Below are 26,253 nucleotides of genomic sequence, written 5' to 3'. Positions count from 1 at the left end.
TTTACTTGACTTTTAAGTTACTTACATGAAAAATATATTTCATTTCCTAAGTGGTACAACAAGTGGTGTAAAAATCTTTAGACATTTTCCTATCACAGAGGAGGGAAACAGCAGTGCTTTTTAAAACCCATGCAGCCCAAATGTCTCTAACTCAACTGGCATCCTGACTTGCCTTTCATGTCCTTATTAAAGGGCTGAAGACCCCATCCCCTGGCTATTCAGGGCTCTCCCCAGCCTTTCCTAGAATTCCTAGGTGCCTAGAGCTGCCTTGTGATCACTCAGCTCCTCAATGCCTTCTTACCTCTCTGTTCCCAGGACGGTTCCCTGCTCTAATTTCTCTCCCTAAACCCATTATATCACTGAACCTCAGGAACAAGGATGTTGTGTGAAATAGGCTTTTATTAAAAATTTGGTGGCAGCAGAGGAGAATTAGGCATGCAGTAGGAGACAACAGATATCATGAGTAATAAATTTCAGAGGTCAGCAGGGCAACAGGTATCTCTCTCATTGCCTTCTTTTTTGCCCCACTCTTCCACAAAGAAGCATGTTCCTGTTTCTTTTCTTTTTTGATCTCTCCCTCAGAATCCTTTTCTAATACACCCTTTTCCTTTTTCCCATCTGCCTCTTATTCCAATTAGAAACAAAAACAAAAAAAAACAAAAAACCAACTCCCTCTCAAACCAAGGAGGAAAATGGGAAATTCTGGTCCTTTCTCATCCTGAGCAGTGTGGTTCCTTGTCTAGCTGAAACTCTCCCATCCAGACTCTCCTGAGACCTCCGCTTTTGCGTAACTTTGAAGGGCAATGGATATACTTAAACACACAAAAATTTTAAAGACCTTTCTCCCTTGAAAGAAAAGTGGTCTGTCGTCCTTCTAGAGAAGTGGTCACCAGCAGAACTTTGCAGTGATGGACATGGTCTGTATCTGGGCTGCCTGTTACCACATGTGAAGAGGGTTGTAATGCACAGTTGGTAATCTCAGGGCTTTTTCCCCAACCTGTGCACAAAATCTAGACTGTACTTATTTTTCTTAGAGTGCAAGAGTTTCTCTTTAGCAAAATTCATTCAGTTTGGCATTCGGAAAACAAACAAACAAAACAACAACAACAGCAAAAGTGGCCAGTGAGACTGAGGAACTGAGGTTTTATCTTAATTAATTTTAATTAAAGCTTACATAACAACATGTGGCTGGTGGCTCTCTTATTGGACAGCACAGTTTTCTAGACAATTAGCTTAAATTACAACCAGATTTTAAAATACCATCCTCTTTCCCCAGCACGCAGAAAGAGCTCTCAGTTTACTTAACTGGGATCTGCAGTTTCATCAGCCACGTCTTCTTAGGGGCAGCCAGAGCAGAGATTTGAGTGTTTTATAGCTGACTTCCCTCCCCCACCACCCCACATCCCAAATCCCAGCTTGGGTTGGGCTGCCCCTTTTCCTCACCTGTGGGATTTTGTATCTGAGGCAGGCTGCCGGGTTGGTGTCCTTTTCTGGAGAAGCCTTGGTCTTTATTACTAACCCCTCCCACTCACCATCCCCAAACCCCTCCCCTGCACACACACAGAAACGGAACCCCTTGATGCTCACAACTGCTGCCAGGAAAACAGAAACAGTTATGGTAGCTGCCAATCCCAGAGGAATATGGAAGTACAGCATCGATAAAAGCTGAAGTGAGGCCAAGTGGGACAGGCCGAATTTGGCCTCTTTCCAAGGTAGCTCTGAAACCAAACTGTAGGGCACTCAGTGAAGCTCCAAAAGGCCCAGGCACCCTACATACCCCAGGCTGCACATTGGTGAAGCAAATAATTTAACAAGTGTAATTTGCAAAAAACTAAAAACACATCCTCATAGAAAGTATTTTGACTGAAAGATTTATTTAGCTCCTCAGTGAGGATACCAGCAGGATGATAAGTCTAGTTATAAGAGCACTGGAGGAAAAGAGGAAAGGAAAGCTGCAACAAGCTTTGTTAATTAGATACAAAACCGGTTACTGCCCTGGAGGGTAGTAAAACCATAACCCCTGAGGCTGTCTTTTCTACCAGACACAAATCACATGCATCCCTTACAGAACAAAAAATGGCTGTAACTTCAGAAAATCTGGGCCCTAAACTACAGTAAATAATAAGTCAAACAAAGGGGCATTCTTCTAGAGAAATAAATCATCCTTGGGTGGGTCTCTAGACAGCGTTCCTATATAACGTGGAAAGGATACATAGCCATCTTTTTATCTCATTCCCAGTTTTGGGTGATTTAAACTCAATTGCACCCACAGAGTTAGGATATCCAGCTCAAAAAGTAGAAAGTGGAATTGTAGCACATTATTTGTATTTACAGTGAAAGATACTTACAGAGTCGTCATAATGATAACAATTCTGATCATATTTATTAGTCTTTCAATGTTTAGAGTCAACCTAATGATAGACAAAACATTTAATTACTATTGACAAAACAGAATGAAAAATCTATTAACTTTGTCAGTGCAAAGTAAGGGTACAGACAGATTTTGGAAAGGAGAGCTAGTTGGAGACACAGAGGAAAAACCAGAGGATTAATATTCTCGGTGAGAGGAAATGTTGATAGTTAGTTGACAGTGCATGAAATAGAGGCTTCTGTCTATTATTTAAAGCCAATCACAAAACCAAAAAGAATGTGATTCACATTTGGAAGGGACAGGAGGGAAAGTAGGGAAATGAGTTAAATTGAGTTCCATTTCTGAGTTGTTATCCTAAGGAACCCATCAATATTCCTACGTGTGCCTGGTGGATAAGTAGTTCAGTTATTCACTGTCTTGCCATGAGTCCTGCTTTCTTCAAGCTCCAGTCCCTACTAGAATTGGACATTTAAAACAAAACAAAAAATGTGTTATATCACTTTATTGTCCACCAAATTACATCCAGATGTCTTGGTTTGATACTGCAGGCCCTCAGCATGTGGCCCCAGATGTCCTACCACCCTCACCCCTTTGCTTTCCCCCCACAGTCACATTGCAATGAGGAAGGTGGCAGATTGTATCCCTTGTGGGGTGAGGAGACCAAGGTGGGCAGTGGGTCCAGGGGACTGACCGAGAAGGCCGCAGAGAGCAAGCCCCCTTCGGTCTGCGTATTGGTGGGTGAGTCCATTAGCGGATCAAAGGACAGCTAAGATGAGGGGACAGTCCGAGCTCCTGCAAGGGCATGGGTGTGGGATGGGGGGCATGGCTTGTCTGTCTGGGGTAGGAGGGCAGGTGGTGAAGGCAGGAGCTGCAGCTGCAGAGATGAGCAGTGTCCCACCATAAATGCTTTACTTTCCAGCCCAAGCATTGGCACTAGATCCTGAAGGCTCTAGGAACCCTTCGATGGATATTTTTTAGCAGGAAAGAGTGAGGTCTGAATATGACTGGAAAGTGGGTCTGGCTGATTAGTTGTGTCTGGGAGGGTAGAGGAGGGATTGAATGGCTGGATAGACAGTCATTCAGACACATGGGAAATAAGAGGAAGGGTGGAGGATGGAAATGTATTAGAGGATTTTCTAACCTGGTGGATGTAGAAGGTGAGGGAGAGTAAGAAGTGTAAAACGAGGTTGGGATTTCCAGCCCAGGAAGCTGGGTGGGTTCTGATGCTGGCACAGAGAATGTCAGAGAAGGGGTAATTTATGGTGCTTATGTGGTTCTTCATGAAATGAACAGTCCTTATCATTGTATGTTCTGTTGTACCCCAGAAGCATTTTGCATATACAGAAATCACATAAGTTTTAGTTAAAAATAAACTGCACAAAAAGAGAATTGACAAACATAGTAAACTACCCAAGAGGATGAACAAATGGATGCATTTTCTTCCTTCCTCCATCCTCCACTCCCAGGGGTGCTGTTGGCATCCTGGCTGGAGTAGGCGTCGTGAGCAAGGGCATGGTATGAACAGAAGTCTGAGAAGTAGGCAGAAGCCTCATTGCGTACAGCAGCAGTTCTGAAAGTGTGGTCCCCAAACCAGCATCATCAGCATCACCTAGAACTTTATCAGAAATGCACATTCTCAGCCCATCTCATAGATGAATCAGAAACTCCGGGAATGGGCCCAGCAGTGTATGTTTTAACTAGTCCTCTAAGAGACTTGGATGCACATCTGAGTATGAGGCTCAGTGGTCATAGGACCGGGATGGGGAGCTTGGATTTCTTTCTGAGTGTTATGGGAAGCCATTTTCAACAGGGACTGACATGATCTGGTTTACGTTCTGGTGACAGTTACTTTGGTAGCTGTGCGGAGAATGGATTTGTAAGGGGCGGGGTGCAAAGCGCACACCAGAGGTACAGAGTACGGTTAGAGAACACCAGAAGTTTAATTTAAGGAAGGTGAGCTGGAATCTTAGCCCTTGCTTTTACTTGGTGTATCTCTACAGGCAATTTTCTTAATATCTCTGTGCTAGAAAAGGGGAGCTAGGAAGGTAGGTGGGTCTGAAGCGTATGTATTATATTTCACCTAAGGATCCTATGATTCTACACCCACCCGCCTTAAGTTACCTCTCTCTTCATCATCTTGTGACCTCTTCCTCATATGGTAAGAAAGGTGTGTCCAGAGCCTGAGCACTTAATCACGCTGAAACAATCCGGAGCTGCAAGAGCTAGTATCAGCCGGGGTTTTGCAAGAACGCCCAGGCCTGTTCCTTCCTCTAGACCCCCCCATTGAAATAACAGTGCTAATAACATTATCTGTGCTCTCAGACCCCCAAAGTTTAGAGACCATTGTCATCCAAGCAGGAGGTGTTTAAGGAAAGGTCTGTATGGTTTGCAAAATTCTGGGAAGTAAGTGCACTTGAAGACAAAAGACTCTGATTTGAGCCTTGACCCTGACATTTACAAGTTATGACCTTGGGCAAGTCCTTTCACCTGCCTTAGTGAGCTTAGTGGGCTTCTAGGGGCAGAAAATTGTGGGATGGTAAATACATGGTGAAACTAATGGAACATCAGGGTTATTTTAAGTAAGGTTTGTGCAGACACATCTTGGTGCTGACTTGCTTCTTCATGGCCACAAAACACCCTGGAGGGGGGCTATATGGAAGGCTTTATATCTCAGAAGTTTCTGCTTTAATTAGATAAGGGAAGCTCTGACCAGGTTTCTTTCTGCATTTGTTGATTCTCAATTGCCTTCGGCTCAGAAAAATCCATACGCAAAGTGGCATATATTGGGATGGCACGTTCTAATTCCCTTCAGTGATTTAGGACAGCAACCATTTATGTAGTCTTTGAATCTGTGGGTCAGCCACCTGGGCTGGAATGGGCACACTCAAGTGTTTGCTGGTCCAACTGGGGGCTGGCTGATTTAGGATGGTCTTAGCAGGACCCTCTCATCTCCACCCCACCTGGTCTGTCATCCTCCTGCAAGCAGGTGGAGCTTGTTCTTTCCTGCACACAGCCAAGTTTCTGCTGCATGCTGTAGACCAAAGTAAGTGGGGACATTGGGAGGGGCTACAAAGTCACCTTGCGAGCAGCGAGATTCAGGGAGGGGTGAAGGAGTGTGTCCCTCTCTGCAGTCAACCACGGTTATTGTAGGTACTCTTTATGTAATCAATCATCTTGCATTGAAAAGGCACAGAACAGGGGTCAACACACTTTTTCTGTAAAGGACCAGATATTAAATATTTTAGGTTTTGCAAGCCATAGGGTCTCTGTCACAACTACTTAACTTTGTAGCATAAAAGCAGTCATAGAACATTCAACAATCCGTAAATGAATGAATGGGCTGTGTTCCAAGAAAATTTTATTTTCAAAAACAGGGCTGTGGTCTGCAGACACCTAGCTTAGAAGACGAATAATGATACATAGAAATGAATAACAAATTAGTTTGGATGGTGATGATGATACTTTCAGGTAATTACTTTTAGCTCAGTCATTTTCCCTTATGAATGTATTATTAAATTTTCAGTTTAGTCTTCCTCAATTTTGTTCCCTTTTCTCCATAACTGTATTGGCTTTTGCTGAATAATCAGTTACTCTTGTCTAAGATGCTCCAGTTTTGTTTACTTGTTTCTGCTTACTCTTCTCACTTTTGTGTTTTTTCCCTCTCTGTGAGGTTTCTTTGGGTTTACATTTCTTCACAAAGGTAGAAGATAACTCTATTCCCTGGAGGAATAGGAGCATCTCACCCATGGAATGGTGTCTGAGTCAGTCTCATGGAAAACTCTAATACTTGAGATTCATGCTATTCAAGGGTGTAGGAAGGACTTATTTGTGGGAAGATGAGACATGCATCCACTAGGAAGCTAGAGAAGGAAATCCGGGCGGGCGTTCAATTTACAAGGAGCTGGTGAAAACAAAATGAAGCAATACAACACAAAAAGAAAGTGTATAAATAATGAGTAAATCAAATATAAGGAGCTAGCTGAGGAGCTACTTAGGTCTCTGGAGTATGACTGCTATGCTAAAGAATTTGGTTAAAATTCAGTGGCCAAAATGACAGTGCTTGTTTATTTTTTGTTTTTAACTTTTGTTTTTAATTGAAATGTAGTTGATTTACAGTATAATGTTAGTTTCAGGTGGACAGTGCTAGTTTTTTATTGCTTTTTTCTACCTGAGTGTAAATAGGAAAATGTACAATATCTGTTCCTTCAAATCTTGTCTATAGCTGCAGGGGAGCAGAAGGTCAGTGGCTGTGGTCAGGCATTCTTTAATTAGGGTTGATGAGTGCAGCCTTGTGGATCTCCAGCCTGATGGCGATGGGGCCCAGAGAACATCCTGGCTGCATTCTGTTTGGGATTACACTCTGTTCATGCATGTGGCCTGGCCATTGAATTAATGGAGTTCATTCAAGTGTGAACAAATGAACAGTCAAATGAAATATACAGCATATTTTAAAGTGAATCATTTTGAAGTTCCTTCTCAAGTAAGAAAATGGCATTTCTTTAAACTCGGTTTCATGTGAATGAATTCCCTGCTTCTAAAAATGATGATAAATGTTTTCGTTGTTACTGGTTTTGGTTCTTTTTAGGGACGATGCTTTTCAGTCCTTATGTTCTCAGAGAAACAGCAGCAAGTGGTCTTGAAAAGCAGGGTTTTAGTTTCCTGCCCAGAAATTGAACCTGAGTAGCCTGGATGTAAACCAGGAATTCTAGCCACTAGTCCACCAGGGGCTAAAGGCTAAAAGCAAAGAGGCCCTGGCTGTTGCCCCATTTGAAAACAAGAATGTTTCAAGGAGGCAAAAACTGTAAAATCAGGTACAAAATTTATTATTATTAGCACGGCACAACCTGTGGGAGAGCACACAGGGAAACTGTTTATGTAAGGCAGAAGCAAGGCAGAGATGCGCACCCAAAGAGAAAGGGTGTGGGCGTCCTCACTAATGAGGAGTGCAGTAAGGAGGAGGTTAAATCATTTATATAGGGCAGTTTTTCCAGGTCGTTGTATACCTTGGGCCAATTATCTCGTTTCTTTTCCACACCTCACCTGTCCTAGGACCCTCTCCAACATGCATGCGTGTGTTTTTGCCAAGATGGATTCCAGCACAGAGGCCTGTGGGAGGTTTGAGATCACCTATTATGGGGTGGTGCCCCCTCCTTTTGGCCCCGGAGGAGCCTTTCTACACATGTGCAGTCCAGGGAGTTCTCCTTGACCTCAGGAGTGGTCATCTTATCTCTTTATTCCAGCAGAGCTCAGCTCCTGCCATTAACTTTGTCCTTGGCGTGTCTAAGGAAAACAAAGCTCTAATTTTACTTCACTTGGTAAATACCAGCTGTCCAGCCAGGGCTCACCTACCTCCTACCTCACTTGCAGTAGAAATATCTGCCATTGTGAACCCTCACCAGGTGCTCTACAAATGGTATCATTGTGTAAATGCTCTACAGACATGATTTCATTCAAGCCTCCTAAGAACCCTGTTGTTAGGTGGGTCTTTGTAGCCTCATTTTACAGATTACAAAATCAAGGCTTAACATGGTTAAACACCTCATCTGAGGTAACATAACCGTTCACAGGCTGAGCTGAAAGATGCCATGCTAGCTAGCCTGCAGCGGTTCTCAAAGTGTGATCCTTGCAGCAGCCTTAGCTGCACATGCAGAACTTGTTAGAAGTGCCAAAAACAGGCTCCACCCCAGACCTACTGAATTGGGAATGGAAACTGCAGGTGGACTCCAACAGTCTGTGTTTTAAGAGCCTTCTGGGTGGGTGATCCTGATGCAGCTCGAATTTAAGAACCACTAGGCATAGGGCAAGGGAAGGAGTTTTAGACTTCCTTAGAAGGAAAAATAAATAAATAAATAAATCCATTTAGAGTCCTTTACAACTAATCTCCCCAAACAGGCAATTCAGATAAACAGGGGAAGACTGTTCACTAAAAGAGACTTTTCTTTTTTCCAGAGGAGTTGAACCTATTAGATTTTATTGAGCTCTTCTAGGTGCCAGGCACAGTGCTAAGCACTTGATGTCAATCATCTCTTTAAACCCACAGATGGTTGCGAGGATTAAATGAGATTGTTTTTCACGTTATACAGGTGGGGAAAGAGAAGCTTAAATCAGTTAAGAAATTGCCTACTACCCAACATGTATTCATGGAGAGAGCCAGTCTCCAGAACTGATGTCTTGTTGAAGAGAACATACAGGAATCACAGCTATCAGTACGATGACTTGACATCTTGGAACGGCTGCCATTTGCAAATGATGGGGTTCGGAATATGCCACCCCCAAATATGGCACCTTTAGTATATTGTGTATTTTAAGGTGAAGGAGTTTGAGAAAACAATAGAAGCAGGAAGGTCACTCTGACCTTCCCATCTACTCCCCTCCTCTCCTCTGAAACAGGTCATAAAACCCACATGTGAGAGGTATGCTTCCTACTCCTGGATGAAAGGGGGGTCCTTATCTTCTGAAGAAAAAGGGGCTCTGAGAAGAATCTGAACAAACAGGGCTTCCGAAGCCCCCCCTCCCAGTTTATTACACTTACCTCATAATCCTTGACTCTCATATTTCTCCACAACTGTCTACTTTTCCGCAAACCCAGCACAAAAATACTCAAGCTTAACTGTTTCTTCTAGTCCTCATTTTCTTATAAGGGCTCCCAGGTCACCTAATATTAAATACATTTATATGCTCTTCTCCTGCTGATCTGTTTTGTCAGTTTAATTTTCAGACCCAGCCAGGGACCCTAAGTAGGTCAAGGAAATCTTATTCCTTCCCTACACAAAGAAACATATTTTGGGGAACTATGTATGATTGAAAAAAAAAAAAACCAAGCTACCTATTGAAAAAACACTTTCTGAAGTTCCTTAATGAAGGCTGTTTAACTCTTTTAGTCACCGATTTGCTTTATCTATTTAAGACCATAATTATTATATTACTACAGCAGGGAGTTCTTAATTGGATTCTGCTAAAGAAATGAGGATGGGCAAAAAAATTATTTTTCATTTATTTGCCCCTAAGGGCAAATAACTGCCTCATAAGCAACCCTAAAAACACTAATACCTCTACCTTAGAATCAGTGAAAATCAGCATTTAAGGATAAAAAAGTACTAAGCAGGACTTTTTTAGTCTTTACATTTTGGGGGGAGAAGACCCCACACAACTAGATAAAATGTACTATATGAAAGGAATATAATATTTCCTTTCTTTACTTTTTTTTTTTTACATTTCCTTTTTTAATGAAATCTTTTATTTACTTTTAATTTTTATTTACCTACTTATAACAATTTTTATTGAAGTATAATTGATTTACAATGTGATGAACTTATTTTTTTAATTTAATTTTTATTTTCTATTGGAGTATAGTTGATTTACAATGCTGTGTTAGTTTCAGGTGTGCAGCTAAGTGATTCAGTTATACATATACTTATTTCCATTCTTTTTCAGATTCTTTTCCCATATAGGTTATTACAGAATATTGAATAGAGTTCCCTATTCTATTACATTTCCTTTCAATCAATAGAAATAGACATAAAATATCCTCAGCAGGGAAACCTGTCTTTAATACTGAATATTGATTCTGATAAATTAATAAGAAACACATGGTTTTTAAACTGCTTATTCTTAAAACCATAAATAGTAGATAATTGCTCTGAAATCCTGCCTCATCAAAACATTTAATGAAGTGGATAGGCTGAGCCAGAATAGCTTCCCAGGAATGTAAGCCAACATACCCTTTCTACTGAAGAGTCACCCTGAGGACACTTTTGCTGCTGCCTCCAGTGCTCTCCTACTGTGGACTGTCTTCTTCCAAGTACCTAAAAGGGCAGATGATTCTCTCAACTTTGGTGAGATGCAAAAAGGAGCCTAGTTTTTGGATGCTCAGCAGAGACAAGTTGCCAGGATATTGTTTGCAAATAAAGGATTTGTACTAAGTGTTATTTAGGGTAAAATCTTTGCCAGAGAACTCTTTCTTGAAGAGTTTGAAGTACACATAGTTGGTTAAGGGCATGGGTTTGGCGTTAAACAGAAATAGCTTCAACTTGGGCTTTGCTGCTCAAGAGATCTAACCATGAGCCAGTCTTAAACCCACTAGGCACTAAGACACAGCTTCCTTGTCAGGAAAATGGGGGTGATAATACCTACCTCACAGAGACATGTTAAGGAATAGGTAAGATGGATCTTTTTACAGTGTAAGTTGGAATATATGCCTCTTCCACTTTAAACCTTCAGTGGCTTCCTACCTCATTCCAAATAATTTCCAGGGTCCTACTTGTCCCCTTACAAATCCCTTACAAAACCCATCACTTCATTGTCCCATTGATGTTCCCTGGAAGTATTAGACACAAACCTCAGGGCTTTTGCACTTGCAGCTTCTGCTCTGACTGCTCTTCTCCATGTATCATCAGTTCTCCTGGTTTACTTCCTCACTTCTTTCCGGTTTTCCTCAGTCACCTCATCTAAAGAGGCCTTCATCATCATCTTACTTAAAAAACGCATGTGCCCGTGCACACACACACACACACCCCTTACCCTTTAGATTCTTTTATCTTCGCATTTATCAATTCCTGATATATTATTTATTTGCTTGTTGTTCATTGTCAAAGTCACACATAGAATATAAACCGAGAGACAGATACATTGTTTTTGTTTACTGCTATGTCCCCAGCAGGGAATTCATTCATCACCTCACAGATATTTAATAAGCATCTCTGATGATCCAGCAATTCCTTGGTTACATATCTGGGACTCAAATTGATTGTTATTTAAATGGTTCCTAATTTGTAAAGACTTTTAAGGGTCCTAAGAAACTGGAACTGGAGCTCCTTTAGGGTGATCTGGAGAAGGGTTAGCACGAGATCCCATCTGTGGCAGCCGTGGAGCTGTGCCATTTACATCTCCCTCCAAGACAAAACTCACTAGGAGTGTAGTCAGTGGGACGGCCTCCGCTGCAGCATCCTCACCCCTGCGATGTTCAGCCGAGGCTCCCAGCCAATGAGTGACATGGCAGAGACTGGAGCCGGCCCCTTCCTGCCCCAGGTGAGGCTCCTTTGGTGGGTGGTTGTTGCTCTGGGGCTCCCATGCACCTGGCGGAGATGCTCTCACAGCTGCCCTGCAGTCTGAGACGCTTCCTACCTGCTCATCCTTCCTCCCTCCTCTGCTTTCACAGTCATCAGTCCTGCCAATGTGGTTTGAAGGCTCTCCCTGCCTACTCCTGTTTCTTCTCCCCTTTCTCTTTCATACGCATTTCCTGTAATCAATCAATCAATTCCCCGTAATCAATCAAGTTCATCTTGGTGTCTGTTCCTAGATGACCCAACTCATGCAACAGCCCTTCTCTCAGGGTAGAAGAGTCATGTACTAAACTTTTGGACTGCAATTTTCTGAAGCCAAGTCTGTGCTCAGAATTCTCTAGGTTGGTAGCTGTGGTCCTCCATGTGCATGTGCCAGTGATTTCTGCACCTCCTTTAGACACAATAAAAAGTGATAGAACCAGGATTGGTCCTTAGAGCCAGTGGGGACTGTGTATATTTGAAGCCTAAACATAAGCTATTTCAGAAGATAAAAGTGGAAAGGGAGCGACAAAAAAAATGCATTTTTACAAGCTGGACTATTTAAGTGGGTAATGCCGATATTCAAAGGGAAATTCCGTGAAAGTTATTTGAGATTCCTTTCCTTTCAGTGACTCTATTCAACACGGACTGTCATCTCCATTTGGCCATAGTTCAAAATGTTATTTCTTTGATCAGCCTCTTCAGATGTATGTCTTCTGTGTTGCTATATGTATAATCCCTGGCTCATTGTAATTTATTATTCTGGAACTGAATGTGTTTTTATTAGAAGTGGTTTACTGAAAAGAAGGATTTACTAGCTTATGATCCTGTTTCAAGCACTTACGCAAAGCACATCTTCTGATGTTCTTAGAATTTTTTGGAGGGGGAGGATGTTAAAGAAAACATTATTCATGACACTTGTTAAAAATAAGACAGACTGTGTCCAGGAGACTACTACAATGGGGGTTTTGCAGGAGGGGAGAGAAGTTGAACTCAACTTTGAATACAATAAGGAGAAAAAGATTTATAGCCAAGGAGCAGGTTGGGGGGTGGGTCAGTGGATGGAGAATTACTAAGAGGAAACATCAAGGGTAAGGAGAGATTTGGGCTAAAACACCCTAATAGGATTCTTGCTGAAGGCAAGCCAGGGTGATCAGACATCACCTGGGAGATGGTGGAGGTTGAAGAACCAGATCAGATACTAAGGGTGATCAGATACTGAGGGTGGCAGATTCTAGCTAAATCAACTTATTAGCAGGATTCTTGCTAACACTGGGCAATGCAAAGGCAGACACAGAAGTCCAAAAGTCAAGGCCTATTTGGGAATAAAATTCAGAGGAGCCTGACTAAAGTTGGCTCAAGGAGAGAATCTTTGGGGTGGGATGTGTGTGTCGCGGTGGTGGTGACATATGTTTTTAATGTTTGTTGTAAATGTTTGTTATGAAAAACATTTCTTTTCCTCCCTGGCTCTGAGTAAGCTGGTCTTCTTTCATTTTTCTCATTTTAGTTGCTACAGCAACTGTTTTGACTAACATGACAGTTTTCCTGCCCAAGAAAGTTACTTTCTTGAGTGACCACCCACTCCATCGAAAGGCATGTTTTGTTGACTTTCTTCTTCTTTTTGCACTCTGAGAGGTAATTGCCGAATATCTTAGGAATAATTTCTTCAAGTGTTGTCTGGCAAGAATCAGGGAGCCTGTCTCAGTGCCCTGCTACAAGACAAGAGCCCTCGCAGAATCTAAGTGTTCATACTTGGCCTCAAAATGCCCACAACAGAGATGCTTCTGGGAGAGGGAAGGACAAAGAGAGACAGATACAGAGTTTGACATCTCAAACTGGCAGACCTTAAAAGTTAAGACCCAAAGATTCAACATCTCTATCTGGAAGTAAAAGAGAAAATGGAGATTCCTAAATATTGAGGACCATAAAGTGAGCAGACAGAAATACAGAGTTTGACTCTTCCAGGTGGATCATTTGAGCAATTCCTTCTTCTTCCCAAATTCAGATCCTAATCGAGCTGATCAGCTTCTCACAGAGCCAAGGATATGTCAGAGCCCTTGTTAATAACAAACACCATCAGGCCCAGTTTCAGTTTCTTTTTATTTTGCGGTATGCGGGCCTCTCACTGTTGTGGCCTCTCCCATTGCGGAGCACAGGCTCCGGACGTGCAGGCTCAGCGGCCATGGCTCACGGGCCCAGCCGCTCCAGGGCATGTGGGATCTTCCCGGACCGGGGCACGAACCCGTGTCCCCTGCGTCGGCAGGCGGACTCTCAACCACTGCGCCACCAGGGAAGCCCCCAGTTTTTTTTTAAAAGATGACATAAGTCAGAAAAGGTGCTGTTCCTTCCTCTTGCTCGTTTTCAGCAGCCTTCGTCGACTCTCCCGAGCCAGGTCACTTTGAAAGTTGATGATGTTCTTCATTTCTGAGGTCAGAATAAAATGAAATGAATGGATTAAATCCTTCTACTTGTTATCAGAATAAGCATTCGCTGTATTTCACGATCATTGCTGAAATCAGCTCTCTAAATGCTCATGGTTGGCTACTGAGAAGGAGAACTTTTCATTTCTGCTTCTGTGGAATTGAGAACCCAAGATAGATAGTAGGTCCAGCACCTGTAAAACTTGCTTAACAATCTCTTGATTGCCCCTCACTATCTGAGAGCGAAATCAAGGAGGTGCAAGGCAGGGGCTCCCAACCCAGGGATGGTCTCCTCTGGTCACTACTCCCCGACACGCCCTTGAAGAAGGAAGGACTAAAACTTCCTTCTGATGGCTTGCCCTCTGTGCCAGATGTGGACTGAGGCTGGCTGGGGCACAGAAGAAAGCCTGACCTCTCTGTGCAGAAACCACACTTTAGCGAGTCTAGCTCCACGGTAATTTACAAGCTCTGGGTTATCCTCACGTGTAGACCTCCCGATCTGCATTCTGGATCAATGGAAATAAGCGCGCACGGTACCACTGCTCATCATGAAGACCCACGTGACAGAGATGCTCTCCCCACCATGATGTACTGATAGATATAATTCTGCCACATATTATCTCTGTCCTCTTGGGAGACTTGCTAACCTCAGAGAAAATCTGTAAGGTAGGGGAGGTGGCATTTACCACATTTGGTTCTTGGATGATTCATCATAAACAATACTAGCAACATGAGTCATAGTCACTGTCACTGTGTTCTTATATTGATAATCAGTAATAATGTAATGGGTGCAGGTTATGCATCAAGGCCTGCAGTGCCCACAGGTGGCCTGTAAGATGTGTTATTGTTCATGCTGCCATCCCTGCTTTTGGAGATGAAGAGACAAAGCTCATATAAGCCTGTAAGTGTCCAGCCACGTTTGGATCAGGTCTGTTGGACCCTAAAACCAATGTAACATGCCCAGTAGTTTCAGGTGTTCATGAAATGGGCTTCGTGCTTATTTACACATGTTTCTTCCACATCCCAAAGTCAGCTGTAGTATAGAAGTAGGTGCCACTAGATAAAATGGATTAGGGATTTAAGTTGAAGACAGAAAAAAAAAAGGGAAAGTACATCAAATTAGGGGTAAAATTAACAGGCAGCCACTCTATGGGCAGCAAAAATGTCCCATAAAATTGAAAGAAGTGAGCTGCAGATTTGCTACTTTTGATCATGGTGGCCAGAGTAATGCAGGAAAGAAAAACAGTTATAGGATTCAAACTGTCTGTCAGATTACAAGGAACGCAACAGATTAGGAAAAATAACTTTTCTTTATACCAGGATCCAAGAAAAGAATTCTGATAGCTTTCTACAACAACCGGTAATAAATACAGTCTGTACAGTTCATGGGGTTCACAAGAGAATCCTTAAAAATGATGTAACTAGAACTGAAACATTTCCAAAGCCCTTCTGATCTGAGTGATGGTTACTGGCCTTCAGTGACAAGGAGAACAGCAAAGCCTCCTTCAGATGTGATGCTGAGCAGTTCCCTGGGCCCACTCCCTGACAATGTCTCTTTCTCACTTACAGGTCTCAAAGCAGGTGTGATGCAAATGCCTGCTTCGGTGTAGCCATCAATCTCAGCTCTGCCCCACCAGCTACATGACACAGGGCAAGACACTTAATTTCCATACCTCAATGGCCTCCTCCTCTGTAAAATGGGAATAATAATAGTACCTCCCTCACGGGAAGTTGGGCGGTTAATACGTTAATGTGTACAAAGCTCAGACCATTGCCTGGTGCTTAGTTAGCATTGTTTTGGTGGTAGTGGTTTATAATGTTATTTATATTTGGTTAGACCCTTCGTGGCCTTTCTCTAACTCAGACTTCACTTGTCCCTCTTCAGCCTTAACAAAGCCCTTTCTCTTCCTCCAGTGTTGATCAAACCATGTTTACCCAAAGGTGGAGCCTCCAAGGCAGTGTTCATTCACTGACAACCCAAACACCCACTGATTTTAGGCAGAGTGGGACCTGCTCGGCAAGGTTGACAGGGTAGCACAGACACAGGCTTTGGAATCAGAGAAACCAGTTTGAATCCCAGGTCTGTTATTTATCCACTGTAACTTTAAAGAATTGACTCTCCTTCAAACATTTTTCCCCTTATTTCTAAATACTGCATGTCTGATAAGGTAACCACTAATCATACCTGGCTGTTTAAACGAAAATGAAAAGTTCAGGGCCCCTGTCACACTAGCTACATTTCAAGGGCTTCATAGCCCCACATAACCTTCATGGCCTCCACGTCGGGCTGTGTTCATCTGGCACGTTTGCATCATCACAGAAGATCTGTTGAAGAGTGTTGGATAGTAGCCCTGAATTACACAGTAGTTTTCTCCTATTACCAGTTATTCGGCATTGACCTCATCCCAGGCACTTGGGCTTTCTCAACTTTGAGAGCCATGTGAAGTTGGTATCAGTTTTCTCAAGTTACAGGTGAGAAAAGTGAAGCTTGGAGAGATGAAATGGCACCAGTGCAAGATTCTCTGGCAGATGCCTGGTGCGGAGGCTGACAGTCAAACCCAGGAAGGATAAGCTACAAGGTCTGGGCCCCAGTGTACCTCCTAGGGGTTCACTTTCTCAGAAATCAGGAGTCTCATGATGGAATGTGGAAGTCCTCAGTCATTTCACTCCTTCTATATTCTAATCTGCCCATCCCATCACAAGCACAAAAGAGGCCCAGAACAGCTAATGTTTAATTGAAATAATGTGAAGTTAACATGTTTATTAACCAGCCCCAAATCACTATCCCTTCCCAGTAGTGAGACTTGACTATTCCCTGTTTGATGATGCAGACCCCACAGTAGAAAAATATAGTCATTCACAGTTAACTTAAGTAGTAATGGTGGGTGAGAGAGCAGGAGAGGGAAAGGTAAGAAATAACCACAAATCACAGTTAAAATAAAATCAACCACCTGTTATTGCCTGTTATCTAGAAATCCCACTCAAATACTTGCCTCCTATTTAGAGTATTTGGCCTGCTGAGATCTCTACCACTCCTTATGCAAAGAAATGGTATGAAATGTCATTTAACCAAATCACTTATAAAATTGAAATAAAGGAAAAATATTTTTAATCTAAATCATTTTAAAAGTAACTTGAATCTTTGAAAGATAAATTGTGATATTGAATGATGTTGAAATAGCAAGTGTTAGGGGAAAAATACACTAAAAGATAATGCTGAGACCACAGCTTTTAAATATACTCTATCCTTGATGAAATGGGGGCAGCATCTCTGGAAGCCCCTAGGGGCAAAAACCCCTCAGAACAGGGATCCTTGAGGCAGGAACAGCTTCTAACTGTAGTGATTCCAGCAAAAGTGATGCTTCTTGTTTCTTCCAAACAGAATGCCCTCTGATTACCAGCTTGTCCGCTTTCACAGGAGTTCCTGTTCCTTTCACACTGTCTCTCCCAATGGCTAAAGGAAAGAGCTGGTTTGGGCTGGATGTGTTAACTACTCCTTGAGCTCTAAAGCGTGACTAATGAGTTTTAACCAAGTCCTATGAGAATTGAAATTTTGAGCCCCCTGGAAGAAGTTACATTATGGTTTGCATCCTTACCAGAGGATCCCACTACCATCTGTTAATTGCAAACAAACAGATTTGTGAAGGAGCAAGGGCCCAGCTTCCTTTGACATCTCCCCTGCCACGCTCAAGTCTGGAGGAAGATTTTCCTGACAAGGGAACTGGGGATATTATAGCCTCAGTGTGGTCACAAGGCCACAGTCCAAGTTCTGGTCAGTAGGTACCTGTGTGAAATTTAAAACTGCTATTAGGGGAAAAGAATAGAGAATGTGTGGGAGGTGCAGAGAAATCTAAATAGGTTGGGTTTCAGGTCCTTTCAGCTGATTGTCACATACCCCTCAGGTCTGTTCTCTGATTTTCATGGGTAGTTTGAATCCACTTGGTCTGAGAATTTTCTGGTCACAGTCAACAAGTTTATCGTGGGCCTTGTTGGAAACCTTGTCATTAGCATCTGTCACAGCTCCTTACAGGTCTCACTGGAGAATTTCTGTTCTGGCAGCTGATTCTCCTAACATCTGATGTTTTTTATCTATGAACTAAACGGACACCTGGTAAATGATATTTTTTCCCCTTTTGCTTTTGTTGCTAGGGAGCCCAGTGCCAAATAGGCACCTAATTCTCATTGTGTAGGACCTTTTAACAAGTATTTCTAAAAGCTCTTTTACTCTGTCCTTATTTTGCAAACTTGCCTTTTCTTCTCCTTCCTTAGAGTTCTTATCCCATTTTGCAAAGGATCTCTTTGCAGGGGCCACACCCAACCTCTAAGATGAGCTTGTATGACTTAGAAAAAGGTGCTGCTTCCTCTAGGCAGACAGCCTCAGGGTGGTGCCCTGGTATTTGTATGTCTGTCCGTGGCAGCCCTCCAGGGACTGACCCTGATGGGCTCTGGGCCTGGTGCAGCCCCCTCAACTTGAGTAGCTTCTTGTTTATGTTTTATATATTGGCCTACTGTGATATATTTCATTTGAAAAAAGAATTCTTTTCTTATTTTTTTAAGACCATGAATTTAGTTTCGGTGTGCCTTTGATGTGCTAGGTGCTTGGAACACAAACGTCAACAAGAAAGTTTCAAGGACTCTGCCCTCACAGAGGTTATATTCTGATGTGGGAGCCAGGCAATAAATCAATAAATAGTGAAATAATTGCAGACTGTGTTTTGTTGCAAGCAAGGAAATAATCAGGATACTGTAATAGAAAATAAAAATAGAAAATAAAGTATTAGGGAGGTAAGGGAAAACATCTCTGAAGAGGGGATAATTAAGACAAGACCTGTAGGATGAAGTGGAGCTAAGGACAGTAGGAAGAGTCTTCTGGGCAGGCGGAACAGCAAGTGCAAAAACCCTGAGGCTAGAAGAATTTAAGAAGTTCAAGGAAAAGAGTCCTGATGGTTGTAATGAACAAGAGGGAACACAAAGGCAGAAAGTGGTGTGAGATCCGGTCTCTAGGACCCAGATTAATGCAGGACCTTTTAGGCCATGCTAGGAGTTGGGATTTTATCCTAAATATGATGGAGAACTATTAAATGACTTTAGTGAACTGATTAAAAGTTTGGAGAATCAATATGGCTGCTGTGGAAAGAAAGAGTAGAAGTGGGAAGATCAGTCCATGGGAGATGCTAGGAGTTGGGATTTTATCCTAAATATGCTAGGCATTGGGATTTTATCCTAAATATGATGGGGATCTACTAAATGATTTTAATGAACTTATTAAAACTTTGGAGAATCAACATGGCTGCTGTGGAAAGAAAGAGTAGAAGTGGGAAGATCAGTCCATGGGAGAGATGATGATGCTTTGGACCAAGGTGGTGGTAGTGGAGATGGAGCAAAATGGATATATATGAAAAATGCTATGAAAATGAAATCAAGAATAGAAAGTCAAGGATGACTCTTAGGGGAATTCCCTGGTGGTCCAGTGGTTAGGACTCTGTGCTCTCACTGCCGAGGACCAAGGCTCAATCCCTGGTTAGGGAACTAAGATCCTGCCAGCCGAGCAGTGTGGCCAAAAAGAAAAAAAGAAAAAAAAAGGATGACTCTCAGTTTCAGTAAATGGATAGATACTAGTGACATTTATTGAGCCCAGAATGTCTTGTGATGGAGAGACTTAGAGAGGTAAGGGTGAGGAGTAAAGAATTCAGCTATGGATATGTTAGTTTTGAGACATCTGCGTGGAGATGTCAAGTAGAGAGTTAGATGTCTGAATTGGGAACTCAGAGAAGACTGGGCTGCTGTTATAAATTTGGGAGTCATCAAGAAACAGATGGTATTAAAGCCCTGGGGTTAAAGGAGGTCTAGGAACGTAGTGGAAATGAGAATTCCCAGAGCCAATTCCTGTGGAACATGTAGAAGTTGGGTGTAGAAGGAAAAGAACTTAAAGGAACAGAACACAGTCAGAATATCAACATTCCAGAGTTTCCAAAAGGAGGGAATAGTCAGCCACTCAGAGATCAAATCAAAGGAGAAAAGGAGTGAGCGCACTGCATTTGGCAGCATGAACGTAAGTCATGGTGGACCTGGCAGAGAAATGTTAGCAAGTGATAGAAACAGAGGGCAGATGGAATTGGTCAGAGATGGTAGGGAAGGGAGATAGTAGAGACAATGGCTAGAGAAAGACTCTTCAAGATATTATGCCCTGAAAGGGGATGAGAGACATGAGGGAGTAAATGAAGGAGGAAGTGTTGATGGCTAGAACACATTTGTGTGCTGATCAGAATGATCTAATAGAGAAAAAAATTGAGTATTGGGTGGTGATAAACAGAAGACTGAAATCCTTGTGTAGGTGAAAGAGGATGGAACCTGGAAGAAGATTGAATCTGGAGCAGAAATGGGGATATTGACCTTTGATGGGAGAAAGTGTGCTTTATTAGGAGTAAAGATGGAGAAAGTTCGCATCTGAAGAGTTTCCTTTAATCAGTGAAGCCCAGTAATTGGCTGGGAGTAAAGGGGTATGAGAAGAAGCAATGAGATAGGCCTTTCAAAGAGTGGGGAACCTTTTAAGAAAGAATTACAAGGTTGAAAGTCATGTTGACTATCCTTTTGAAGCTGATAATCTTGAATTTAAACCAAAGCCAGACAGTCCAGTTTTGTGGTTTTCTTTCATCAAGTTCAGCAATAAAAAAATGGACAGGGTAGACTTAGTTTTTTGGCCAAGAAAACAGAAAATGAGACATAGGAGTTGAGGGTGTCTGTGAGGGAGTGGTTGTAATATTGGACCATGGAAATAAGCTAGACAAGGATGGAAGTAAAAGGAGGAGAAGTCTGGTGGTTAGTGAGAGATTGGCAGGGTTAATGAAGAGGAAGTTGCAAGAAGTCAAATTAATACAGAAGAGTGAGGACTGTAGAGCTAGGGGCTAAAAAACATCAGATGGAAGGGTCCAAGAGTCGGATGTTTAGGAATCCAAATTTCCAGATGGCGATGGTAACGTCTGAGGGTACTAAGTAATTGAGAGAGGAAGAAAGAAAAAACTCCTTGCAGTTCAGAAGGCCAAGGAACTGAAAGTTCCACATCAAAATAAGCTGGAAAATCATTCTTATTTATCATGTATATTTCCTGGATCATCTCAAATCCTTATTTGGAATTGGATAGGGTGCACATAAGTAAATAATAATGAGAGTAGCTGATTCATTGTGGATCTACTCTGTAAATACCACTTTAGGTCATACTTCTGAACACTGAAATTGTTTATTACCATTAGGATATTACTTGGGAAGTATTCTAAAATGTGTTCATTCTCATAGTTTAATTAATTGATTATTCTCATTTCTCAGTCAGTAATGATATAAGACATTTTCGTTCAAGTTCAATACCTTTTTGTATGACGTACAACACCTTTCTTATCTAGCCTTATTGATGGGTCTAGTCTCATCCCCTACCATCCCCTTAAGATGTTCTAACCACACCAGCTCCTCAGAAGTCCCCACTGGCAGGTCAAGCCTACATGCCTGCCATGCTGCTTCACCTGGATAACTTCTGCTCATCCTCTAAGACCCATCTGAAATGTCAACTTCTGGGTCAAGCCTTTTCTAAAAAGTTGAACCATCTAAAAGTGTATTTTTGTGAGTCAAAGACATCACATACTGGCAATTTCATGTTGTTCGTAATTTGCTACCAGAAATATAAACCTGAGCTACACGTGAGGGATGGTAGCTACCACTTGCTGAACTGTAACTATGTGATTCACATCCGTGGTAAAGGTACTTTAAATTTATCATCTCATTTCATTCCCTAAAAGGTAGGTATAAATACTTCCTTTTGTTAGATAAGGATTCTAAGACTTAAAAAGGGTCTTTGCAAGAGAAGGTAAATAATAAGTGGCAGAACTGGGTTTTGATTCCAAAAGCAAAGGTCACATTATGCCCCTTCCTTCGTCTCACTCATCTCTGTGACTACAGTGCTAAGCACGAGCCTGGTACAGAGTTGAAATACCTATGATAATTCTTCACCTGTTCGAAAACTACCCAAACGAATTTGAAAGTTGGCTTTGTTCCTGATACTCTAAATTCTGACACGTTAAGGTGGCCAAGTCTCTTGACATTGGGTTTACCTTGATGAATGGTGCTGCTTCCTTGGAATTTGGAAAGATATGTTTTGGTGGGTGAAACTGAGAGTCTGACCTAGTTAAAATCTTGAATCCAGTAATTGCTCTTTGTTTGAAGTCACAACCTGCTCCTGTTTGCCAGGCAGGTTCTCTATAGCAGTGTTGTAATTATCTAGGAGGACAAGTTCTTTAGATCACGAGAAGAACAAGTGGATTTGTTGACACGTGGGTGCCAAGTCTTGATGTAATGCAAACAGAGGGCAGAAGGTATCTGGATTCATTCCCTGAATACCCTTTTGCTTTCATTGACATAGAACTTCCCTGGTGTTGTTAAGAAAAGTGTTGCTTTCTTGCTAAAATAAAGACCAGGAATCCTTTGGCAAATACAACTTAGCTGCTCTGGGTCCCCTGCATTTGGCTAACATTCCATCTTGATTTGAATTTTGATTCTGTAGTTTTCAACAGAGTTCCTGATGTCCACAGCAGTGGTTCTCAGACTTTAGTGAGCATTAGACTCACCTGGAGGGCTTTTTGGAACACAGATTTTTGGTTCCCACCCCAGAGATTCTGATTCAGTCTGTCTGGCCTGGAGCCCTAGATTCTGCCAATTCAATCAGTCTCCCAGGTGAGGTTGAAACTGCTGGTCCAAGGATTACACTTTGAGTAGCTTAAAATCTTGCTTAAGTTCTGGTTTATGGGACACCAAGTGAGGTTGAATATAAAAGCAAAAACTCAGGAATTATCTGAATGCTGAATTGTATAGGCAAAAAAAAAAAAAAAATCAGTGACTTAAAAAAATGATCTCCTGATTTCTGACATTTTGTTAGAGACCAGCAACAATTCCTCTTGTGTGGAGGGATACCAGTTGGCTGGAACTTGGGAGTCCTTCTTTCCAGGAGCTCTTTTCCAAGATCTTAGAGCAAATTTCTCCTCTGTGACTTTCAGAACATTAGTGTGTTTTGTTCTTAAAACTACCCTAAAAGAAGATGCTGTATAAAATTGATCAGTCTTTCAATGCAAAAATGAATGCAAGAAATTTTCAAGATGAAAACATTACATAATATAATAAGAAATGTGGTCATTAGATTCAGGATGCATTTTTCTTTTGTTTAGAGACTAAAAGATATTTGCATTTTTATTAGATTCAAAATGGTGTGAGTCATGCAGATCAACACATTTCTTTTTCACAGGAATCCTTTGTGTTTGAACCCAACTGCCTCTTCAAAGTGGATGAATTTGGCTTCTTTCTGACCTGGAGAAGTGAAGGCAAGGTATGGCTCAGAAAGAGCAAGCTGCTCCTTCTTGCTCTCAGGGTGAAGGCATTTCATTTTTCAACAAGTGATGGAGTGCCTCTTGAGGGCATGGACCCTACGCTTATTCATTCGTTCAAGACTTTTAAAAATGTATGCTAGGAGTTGGGGATACATTGATGGTCAAGGATGTGATCCTCATAGATTCCAGCCTAGGATCAGAGTCACGCATCCAAAAAAAAGAAAAAAGTTACAAGTCACTGAGAATTGTGTAAGAGAAGTTCAAGTTGTTACAAGAGCTTTAACAGGCAAGTCTGATTTAAGTCTTGGGAGTTAGAAAGGTTTCCCAGAAGAGAGATGTTCAAGCTGAAGTCTCAGGGGTTCATTTAAGGGCATTTTCATCTGGTTATACCCCAGAACTTAACACACGGCACAATGACACATTTCAGGAACCTTTGGGTAAAATTTACAAAAAGTAGAATCAGAGTTATGTAAAAGCTAGCATAGTCCCACTTACTATTTCATGTACACACATATATTTAATAATATATATACAGTATTAATGTTATTATGTGTATAAAAGTAACATTTTATAAACATTTTATAAATAATTATTCAAAGTTGCATTCATACATATATTTGAAATGGAATGTTTGGGGCCTTGACTTTCTGTCTGTTGGAAATCATTATTATTATTATTTGTTTTTAATCCTGCTTCTGCCTTACTCTAGTCAGCATTGCCTTCATCATCACAGACATTTGTCACCTTGTCTGTGCCATAGGTCTGGCAGAATTTAGGCTCACTGCTATGCTAAATTCTCTCTTTGCAGGAAGGACAAGTTCTAGAATGTTCTCTCATCAACAGTGTTCGACTGGGAGCCACACCAAAGGTACCTGTGATTGGTGTTTGCTGGTCTTCTAAACACAGAATGTTGTTTAACCCGTTACTGCCCCTCAATCATCAGCTGGGAATGAAGAACAGGCACAGTTTAGAAATCTCATCATTAGCTCACCTGGAAGGCTCAGTTTGCCTCTGAGAGAAAAAAGAAGGAAAGAGCGCATAAATCAGCCTTCTTCACAGTGATTGCTTTGTTTGAATAAGAAGCTGTTTGCATAGTGGTGCTAGGAATTTAAAAGATGTTTTTTGCCTAGAATATTCTAGCACAGTATTTATCCCCTTTTCCATAATAGCCCTGCAAGTTTTTAAATGTTCAAAACGAAATTATGTTCCTCACTTTGTTTTTGTTTTTTATTCTTTAGTGACCCTCTTTTATGTTAGTTACAATCGCTGTGTAACCCTGTTGGCATTTCCCCCTGAGTTCTTGTGGAGGACAAAACCACTATTTTTTTTTGCTAATTAGGGTAAACTTACACAGTTTTCATTCCAGATGAGGATGCCAGGGCTCCTAGAGGTGCACACACTCACTCTTTGTGTCCAGACTATTTGAAAGACTTAATCTCATTTTTGAGCAACTTGTGGTTGCTGGTTGTGGCAATGCCCTGCATATTTGCCTGAATCCTCAGTGACTGTTCTCTGTGAGAGATCCCTTTGACCTTTGTGGACGCAAGCAGGTCCCAGTCAGAGCTTTTCTGTCCTGTTGCCATAGTCCGAGTCCTCCGATAACTACAACGAGAAATCGAAAGAAAGACCCTCCCTCCCAGTCTTCTAAACTGATAATTTTATGATACTTTTCTTACCAAATGAGTCTCAGTCATGTATAGTGTTAAAGATTTTACCTCCAGGAGTTTTAGAATAACGCCAGATATCTGGGCATTTTTAGATAGAGAAAAAAAAAAAATTTGCCCTAATATATGTTTTTTACATCAAACATAGTTTCCTTTTACCATCTTTCTGCCATGCTCTGTGATCTAATGTCTTTTTTCCTATTTGTCTACCTCAATAGGATCCCAAAATTTTGGCTGCTCTTGAAGCTATTGGAAAGTCAGAAAATGACCTGGAAGGGCGGGTAGTTTGTGTCTGCAGTGGTACAGATCTGGTGAACATCAGTTTCACATACATGGTGGCTGAAAATTCAGAAGTAACTAAGGTATCCTCTGTGAAACAGCCTCCTTCCCTTCCCCCCCCCATATGTACATATGTGGTGCACATAATTTTTCATGTATAATTGTAATAGATATTTTAAATTGTAAAATAATTTAATTTAAATTTTAAAAAATGATTCCATTGCCTTTCTGGAATGTTGGTCTAGAAAATTCAGCAAGCACAATACCCTTTTAGCCCGTCCCTCACGTATGCCAAGAGCCCGAACACCTACTGTGTTATGTTGTAGGAGCCTCTCACACTGGAATGTACACAGGAATCACCTGGGATTTTGTAAAAATGCAGATTTGGATTCAGTAGGTCTGAGGTGAGGACAAATCCTCCCTTTCTAACAAGCTCCCAGTTGATGCTGATGTTGCTGGTCTGAGAACCACACTTTGAGTAGCAGCACTGCCCAGTAGAAAAATAATGCAAGCCACAGATGTAGTTTAAATCTTTCCAGTAGCCACAGGTTGAATTAATTTCAGTATTTTAGATTCCACATATAAGCGATATCATATGATATTTGTCTCTCTCTGTCTGGTTTACTTCACTTTGTATGATAATCTCTAGGTTCATCCATGTTGCTGCAGCTGGCATGATTTCATTCTTTTTATGGCTGAGTAGTATTCCATTGTATATATCTACCACATCTTCTTTATCAATTCATCTGTCGATGGACAGTTAGATTGTTTCCATGTCTTGGCTGTTGTAAACAGCGCTGCTATGAGCATAGGGGTGCATGTATCTTTTCGAATTCCAATATATCATATTTTAACCCAATAGGTCATTTTAACATGAAATCAATATAAAATCAGTTAATATATTTTACATTCTTCTGTTTATACAAAGCCTTTAAAATCTGATGTGTATTTTTAATTCAGATGGGCCACATTTCAGTGGCTGCATATGGCTAATGGCTACCCTGTTGGACAGTGCAGGTCTACGTGATTAAGATATCTACCCCCCCGCCATAAGCTATTAAAGTATTGGGTTATAATCCATCATAATACTGTAACCAGCCTACTATTGCCCTG

The 26,253-nt window shown here is 41.5% G+C and overlaps 1 protein-coding gene across 1 annotated transcript in view; it reads left to right on the top strand.

Moving 5' to 3' along the window:
* PLCB4 (phospholipase C beta 4) overlaps positions 1-26,253 on the top strand; it is a 266,535-nt gene that overhangs the window by 113,356 nt on the left and 126,926 nt on the right. Inside the window, exons 3-5 of the mRNA XM_024764269.1 lie at positions 23,116-23,196; positions 24,006-24,065; positions 25,080-25,223. Coding sequence (XP_024620037.1) covers positions 23,116-23,196; positions 24,006-24,065; positions 25,080-25,223 — 285 coding nt within the window. The remainder of the gene's footprint in view (positions 1-23,115; positions 23,197-24,005; positions 24,066-25,079; positions 25,224-26,253) is intronic.

This window comes from Neophocaena asiaeorientalis, unplaced genomic scaffold (assembly GCF_003031525.2).
Source record: "Neophocaena asiaeorientalis asiaeorientalis breed wild unplaced genomic scaffold, Neophocaena_asiaeorientalis_V1.1 scaffold400, whole genome shotgun sequence".
NCBI classification, from domain to species: domain Eukaryota; kingdom Metazoa; phylum Chordata; class Mammalia; order Artiodactyla; family Phocoenidae; genus Neophocaena; species Neophocaena asiaeorientalis.
This window is presented reverse-complemented; position numbering and strand designations above follow the sequence as displayed.